Source organism: Alosa alosa, chromosome 7 (assembly GCF_017589495.1).
Source record: "Alosa alosa isolate M-15738 ecotype Scorff River chromosome 7, AALO_Geno_1.1, whole genome shotgun sequence".
Taxonomy (NCBI): domain Eukaryota; kingdom Metazoa; phylum Chordata; class Actinopteri; order Clupeiformes; family Clupeidae; genus Alosa; species Alosa alosa.
The window spans coordinates 23502854-23510353 of NC_063195.1; the positions used below are offsets into that span (position 1 = coordinate 23502854).

Consider the following 7500-nt stretch of genomic DNA (forward strand, 5'->3'; position numbering starts at 1 on the left):
ACACACACACACACACACACACACACACATATACTGTACACACACACACACACACACACACACACACACACACACACAAACACACACACACACTTGGTCACTTGAGCAACCAACCACACACACAAACACACACACACACACACACACACACACACAAACACCAGCGCCTGGTCTCACTGGAGACTGAGGAAAATCCACTGGCACCAAAGCTGTTACTCACCTGACATCCATACAGACCAGAATAAAAAAAAAACATTCTTTCATAAGCATTTCTGCACACTTAAAAATGACATCTGCTTTTGCCCTTTCACCTTGACTGTCTTGACCTAATTGTGCCACCTGGTGGATAGTAGTGGTAGTACACCAATAGTGGGTAAATACCCATAGTATTTATTTATGCAGTCCTCCAAGCTTTTCCTTTCACCACACAGATTTGGACGGCTCACCAAATCAAACTTTTCACCCCTGGGAGGGAAGAGAATCTATTTTATTGAATCCATCCTCAATTCTGTTATTGTCCACCCTAGAATACCAGTTTTTGAATTAAAGAGCAAATCAGCAACATAACAGCACTTACAGTAATATGCACTTCTCACAATATAAACACATGTGAATTCACTGAATCTAAACTTGACTGTATTGATAAATTAATATCAACTTGATGTATTGATAAATTAATATAATATATTAATATATCAATTCTATATTATATAGATTAATACAAATAATGGTGCTATGGTACTCATGGATAGGAGATCACAATAATGAATTGTTTTACCATGTTGTCTCCTTCCAGGACAACTTTGGCTTCGATCTGCAAGCGGTGGAGGCGGCCACCAAAAAGCACGAGGCCATCGAGACGGACATCGCCGCGTACGAGGAGCGCGTGCAGGCCGTGGTCGCCGTGGCGAGGGAGCTGGACGTGGAGAACTACCATGACATCAAGCGCATCAACGCGCGGCGCGACAACGTGCTGCGTCTGTGGGAGTACCTGCTGGAGCTGCTCAAGGCGCGCCGCCACCGCCTGGAGATGAACCTGGGCCTGCAGAGGGTCTTCCAGGAGATGCTCCACATCATGGACTGGATGGACGAGATGAAGGTGAGATGAGAGAGAGAGAGAGAATTATTTTTGTTTATTTTTACTTATTTTCATGTTCTTTGTTTCCTCACTAACTTACTTATGAATTGCTCTTGTCATGTCAATAAAGCTTTTTTTTATTATTTGAAAGAGAGAGATGGAATGAATAAGTAGAAATAAGATAGAGATATAGATAGATAGATAGATAGATAGATAGATAGATAGATAGATGCTTGCACCACTGTCTCACTTTCTGACATGACTGCACCTAAAAAAAAAAACATGTTTATATCAAAAAGATTTATACAATCACATGTCTCCCCATTGTACTTTAAGAATCATTTACCCACCCATGTCAAGAGGTGGAAGATTAATTCCAGAAAAGTACTCAAAAATAAATTCTCCTCAGCATATGTGAAGTGACCATGTGTGTGTGTGTGTGTGTGTGTGTGTGTGTGTGTGTGTGTGTGTGTTTCCCCTCAGATGCTGCTGCTGTCCCAGGACTACGGGAAGCACCTGCTGGGTGTGGAGGACCTGATGCAGAAGCACGCCCTGGTGGAGGCCGACATCGGCATACAGGCCGACCGCGTCAAGGCCGTCAACAACAACGCACAGAAGTTTGCCGTGGACGAGGACGGTTAGTCACTGGCCCTTTACATAGCGATGTGTTCTGCGTAATACAGAGTGGAGCACACGACACTAGATGTGCCAGGATCAAAGAAGCTCAGCTGGTCAAAGAGAATCACTATAGAGAGAATCACTATGAAGAGAATCACTAGAATTTTGTATTTTGTTTTCATTGATGCCACTGGTCAAGATGCCTCCATTTTCATTTAAAAGTGTTCAAATATGAAGGAACGACCTATGTTTCCTGGGAGTTCTAATCAGCTGGTATCTACCTAGCCTGATGTGGTGTTCTATTGTTCTATTGCTATAAGTAGTTAATTTGTCCTCTCTGCTTCTCGCTGTTCTTTTCTCTCCTCTCTCTTCTGTCTTCTCCCCATCCATCTCTAATTCCACCTGCTGGTATCCCTTTCTCCCCTCCTCCTTCTATCACTTCTTCCCCCCTCTTTCTCATCCTCCTTTTCCTCCCCCGCTCTCTCTCTCTCTTGTCCTGCTCTTATTCCCCCTCTCTCTCTCTCTCTCTCTCTCTCTCTCTCATCCTCCTGTTCCTCCCCCGCGCTCTCTCTCTCTCTCATCCTCCTCTTCCTCCCTGCGCTGCAGGCTACAAGCCGTGCGACCCGCAGGTGATCCGCGACCGCGTGTCCCACATGGAGTTCTGCTACCAGGAGCTGATCCAGCTGGCGGCCGAGCGGCGCGCGCGTCTGGAGGAGTCGCGGCGCCTCTGGAAGTTCTTCTGGGAGATGGCCGAGGAGGAGGGCTGGATGCGCGAGAAGGAGCAGATCCTCTCGTCGGACGACTGCGGCAAGGACCTGACGGGCGCGGCGCGGCTACTCAGCCAGCACCGGGCGCTCGAGGACGAGATGAGCGGCCGAAAGGCCAAGCTGCACGAGACGGCGCGCGAGGGCGAGGAGATGGCCGACGCGGGTCACTTCGGCGCGGAGCGGCTGAGGGAGCGGGCGGCCCGGAGGTGAGGGCGCAGTGGGCGGCGCTGGAGGCTCTGGCGGCGGCGCGGAAGGCCCGGCTGGAGGAGGCGTGCGCGCTGCACCAGTTCCTGGTGGACGCCGACGACGCCGACGCCTGGACGCTGGACGCGCTGGCGTGGTCTCCACGGGCGACCTGGGCCACGACGAGTTCTCCACGCGCGCGCTCGCCAAGAAGCACCAGGGGGCCGCCGAGGAGGTGGCCAGCTACCGGCCGGTCGTGGACGCTCTCCACGAGCAGGCCAAGGCGCTGCCGGCACACCACGCCGACTCAGACGAGGTCAAGGGCCGTCTGGCGGGCATCGAGGAGCGCTACGCGGAGGTGGTGGAGCTGACCAGGCTGAGGAAGCAGGCCCTGAGCGACGCTCTGGCCTTCTACAAGATGCTGAGCGAGGCCGAGGCCTGCGAGGTGTGGATCGACGAGAAGCAGCAGTGGCTTGACCACATGGAGATCCCTGAAGCTGGAGGACCTTGAAGTCGTCCAGCACAGGTGAGCCGTCCAGCACTCCATCTTTCAGGAACTCAGGCATGATGGGTCAAACCACATAAGGCCGGCAAACAGATTATTATAGAAAATGATTATAAATTGATTGCCTGAAAGGGGAATGACTGATAGATGAAAGAATGTCTCATCATATTTGGCACAGAAGGGGGGTCAAAGGTCAGGAGGCCAGATTGGCATGAGGAGAGGTGTCTAAGTGGATAAGGCATTTGAAAAGAAAGAGGTGGGTGATGGTGATAGAAACTGAAGTCGCATGCCTTCACGTCAAGCTGGGCACTACCACAGTGAGCCTGACTTACAGGAAGTAAGCAAGTCCGAGGTCAGGCTTGTAGTTTAGGAGATTTCCTTTTACAGTATTTTATATAGATGTCAAATTTCCCTAAACAGTACAGTCAGAGCCCTCGAGGAAGTGGACCTCGAGGACAGGTGTGTGTGTGTGTGTGTGTGTGTGTGTGTGTGTGTCTTTGTGTGTGAAAGGTTACTAGAGGTTCAGTGGCAGGTAGGTGAGGAGAGCAGAATGAATGGGCCCAGAGGAAGATCAAACACTGTCAGTGTGGTCAGCCAATCCACACACACACACACCGCTGCCAAAGCACTACTTACACAACCACTGAAAGATTTACCAGCACTTTTAGAAATATAGGCTACAGACTACAGACTGGGCCCTTCCTTTGGCAGAGAATTAGAACAAAAAAAAAGAAAACCTTAAATCAAGTCTACAACTATTCCTGCATACACTGTTCCCTTTTTAAAACATTTTTAAAGACCTGGATGAATTAAACACTGAGGGAACAGTGCAGTATCTCTGCATTAGTGTGTTCATAATTCCTCACAAATGTATTTTTGGTTTATGTCCTTTGTGAAAACAATGTCAGAAGGGGGCCATGTATTTTTTCTCCGTTTCCTAAGCCACAGTTGTCTGAGATCTAATGATGTGCTAGTCGCCTGGCTTCATTTATTTCTAATGAGACTCACTGAAGAGATTAATGATGGGGGAGTGTGGGGAGCAGCTGGTCTCTGGTCTGCAGAAGCCAAAATGGAGGCCTTAACCAGCCGACGCACACACTGGCATCCGTAATCAGGGGCAATCGAATGATTTTGAATAACTCTCACATCTCTCTAACTCTCTCCCTCTCTCTCTCTTTAACTCTTCCCTCTTTTGTCTCCCTTAATGTGAGGGGGGATGTGTGTTGAATTACAATGGAAGTCTTTGGCTTCTCAGAGTTGTTACATAGAGATGAATCATTTTATGTTCACTAAAATGTGATGTGAAATTTAGCCATGAAATGAAAGGGTGAAGGGGTAGAAACAATGAAAGGGATGTAAATGACATATGAAGTTTGAGACAAAGATAACACTGTATCTAATGTCTTTGATGTTGAAGTTAGAAATTGGTGCATTCATGAGCAACTGGGGAAGTGAGAATTCTAAAATTTAGGGCGGGTATGTCACACCTGAACTGGGGACTTCCAAGTTTGAAGTGGAGGCTTTGAGAGAGCTCCCAGGAGAATGTTTTGACGTCACTCAACATAGTGAACGCTCTCGCTTTGGAAGTGGGGAGTTTAGAAGTGGGAACCTCCCACTTGCCAGCTGCATCGAACGCACTAAATGTTCACAACTTCACAACTTCCCTCCTCCGTTTTGTGAATTAGGTTCGAGAGTTTGGAGCCTGAGATGAACAGCCAGGCCTCTCGTATCGCTGTGGTCAACCAGATCGCCAGGCAGCTGATCCACAACGGGCACCCAAGCGAGAAGGACATCAAGGCCCAACAAGACAAGCTTAACACCAGGTAAGATTTCCAAAATCTAGACCCAGGCTGAAATGTTCCACAAACAATCGACATGTTGATGCAGAACACTAAAATATATGTTTGTGAACTCAATGAGAACTGTTTACTTTGGAACTTTAGAAAATAAGGCCCTATTTACTTAAAACAGTTTTCAATTGATTGTGACCCAGGAACCACTTTTCTGACTAAGAAAGCAACCTAAAGGCCAAATGAGAAATTACCATAGTGAAACTACAGCAGATTACATAATGCAAGGTCTGGGACCACTGGCAAAGTCTTCATGGACCACAAATTCACTGGTTGAAAAACCCTGACCCATGACAATGTAGAGAAACATAATTGTTAAGTTAACACTTACTCCCTGTAGGAATCATCCACCTTCCTCCTGGAGGAGTCAGTTCCCATAACATTATAGTGTAGAGAAATGTACTTATTACATAACACTCTGTGTAGGGCGCTGCTAGAAAATGTGGGCCCTATGACAGAAAAAAAGCCCCCACGATAATAATATATAGTATTATCGGGGGGCTCTCTGGGGCCCCCCTGTCAGTGCTGGGCCCTTAGAATCGCCCTACCCTCGCCCTAATTACATATATGTATACTGCTGCTTAAAATGTGTCTGGGTAGGCGGCCTACATACTCTATTGTTCACATATGCCCCCAACACGATCACAACCTCACATTTGCCACCAACACCAATCAAGCACACATGTATGTACATATGTACTACACTGTAATGTGCTGCATTCATGCTCTTCCTCCTTGTTCCTAGGTGGAGCCAGTTCCGTGAGCTTGTGGACCGCAAGAAGGAGCTCCTCCAGTCGGCGCTGGGCGTGCAGAACTACCACCTGGACTGCAACGAGACCAAGTCCTGGATCCGAGAGAAGACCAAGGTGATCGAGTCGACGCAGGAGCTGGGCAACGACCTGACGGGCGTCATGGCTCTGCAGCGCAAGCTGACGGGCATGGAGCGCGACCTGGCGGCCATCGAGGACAAGCTGGGCGACCTGAAGGGAGAGGCCGGACGCCTGGCTGAGGAGCACCCGGACCAGGCGGATGCCATCAATGGCCAGCTGGTAAGACATTCTACATTAAAGCTAATGCTAATTGCTAATGCTAAATGCTTATTGTGACGAGCCGATGTATCAGTTCGAAAGTCCTGCCTTCCTTAGTTACTGTTGCCCTCACAGACTAGCTGGTAATCCTTTCAGGTCTAGTTGGTAGACAATCAACAAAAACAACAAAAACAGTTATATAAGTTTGTGATGCCACAGAGAAAATGTAAATGTGTGTGTTGGTATTGACCACAGGTTTGCTTTAGTAAAAGAAGGCCTAAATATCTGCTACCTACCGACGCTGCTAATATTGACCTCTATCCCGTCAGGCCGAGATCGCCTCTGTGTGGGAGGAGATGAAGGAGACCCTACGGGCGCGTGAAGAGTCACTCGGCGAGGCGTCCAAGCTGCAGGGCTTCCTGCGCGACCTCGACGACTTCCAGGCATGGCTGTCGCGCACGCAGACGGCCATCGCGTCCGAGGACATGCCCAACACGCTGGCCGAGGCCGAGAAGCTGCTGGCGCAGCACGAGGCCATCAAGAACGAGATCCGCAACTACGAGGAGGACTACCAGAAGATGCGCGACATGGGCGAGATGGTGACGCGCGGTCAGACGGACGCCCAGTACATGTTCCTGCACCAGCGGCTGCAGGCGCTCGACACCGGCTGGAACGAGCTGCACAAGATGTGGGAGAACCGGCAGAACCTGCTGTCGCAGTCGCACGCCTACCAGCTGTTCCTCAGGGACACCAAGCAGGCCGAGGCCTTCCTCAACAACCAGGTGAGGGCGCTAGAGGGAGACAGCGTGCGTGTGTGGGGGCGGGGGGCGTATTATGTCCAAACTATTAAGATGTCCCACCTCAGAACACCTGTGTTTGCAAATTTGAATGCACCTCAGGTGTTCTGACCACTCTCTCTCTCTCTCTTTCTCTTTCTCTCTCTCTCTCTCTCTCTCTCTCTTTCTCTCTCTCTATCCCTCTCTCTTCCCTCAGGAGTACGTTCTGGCCCACACAGAGATGCCCACCACTCTGGAGGGGGCAGAGGCGGCCATCAAGAAGCAGGAGGACTTCATGACCACCATGGACGCCAACGAGGACAAGATCAACGGCGTGGTGGAGGCCGGCCGGCGGCTGGCCAGCGATGGCAACATCAACGCCGAGAAGATCCAGGAGAGGGTGACGTCCATCGACGACAGGTGGGACACACACACACACACACATACACACACACATACATACACACACATACTGTACATACATACACTTAAAATTAATGTGTTAGAAACAACACAAATTATGTTTGTGGACATAGATATATGTTAAAAACAACACAAGTGGTGTTATTTTCAACACATTTATTATAAGAGTATAAACAGTATAACAAAAGCAATGTGTTACAAACAACACACATTGTGTTGTCCCTATTTGGGCATAAATATGTACAAATATGTTTTCAACAAATTTGTTTTAA

General features: G+C 48.9%; 1 protein-coding gene across 1 annotated transcript in view; it reads left to right on the plus strand.

Annotated features, from left to right (window-relative positions):
* LOC125298484 (spectrin beta chain, non-erythrocytic 1-like) overlaps positions 1-7500 on the plus strand; it is a 57956-nt gene that overhangs the window by 29213 nt on the left and 21243 nt on the right. The window contains 10 exon segments of the mRNA XM_048249230.1: positions 797-1099; positions 1562-1715; positions 2303-2664; positions 2667-2796; positions 2799-3138; positions 3140-3172; positions 4837-4974; positions 5747-6050; positions 6359-6811; positions 7023-7225. Of these exon segments, the coding sequence (XP_048105187.1) occupies positions 797-1099; positions 1562-1715; positions 2303-2664; positions 2667-2796; positions 2799-3138; positions 3140-3172; positions 4837-4974; positions 5747-6050; positions 6359-6811; positions 7023-7225 (2420 nt within the window).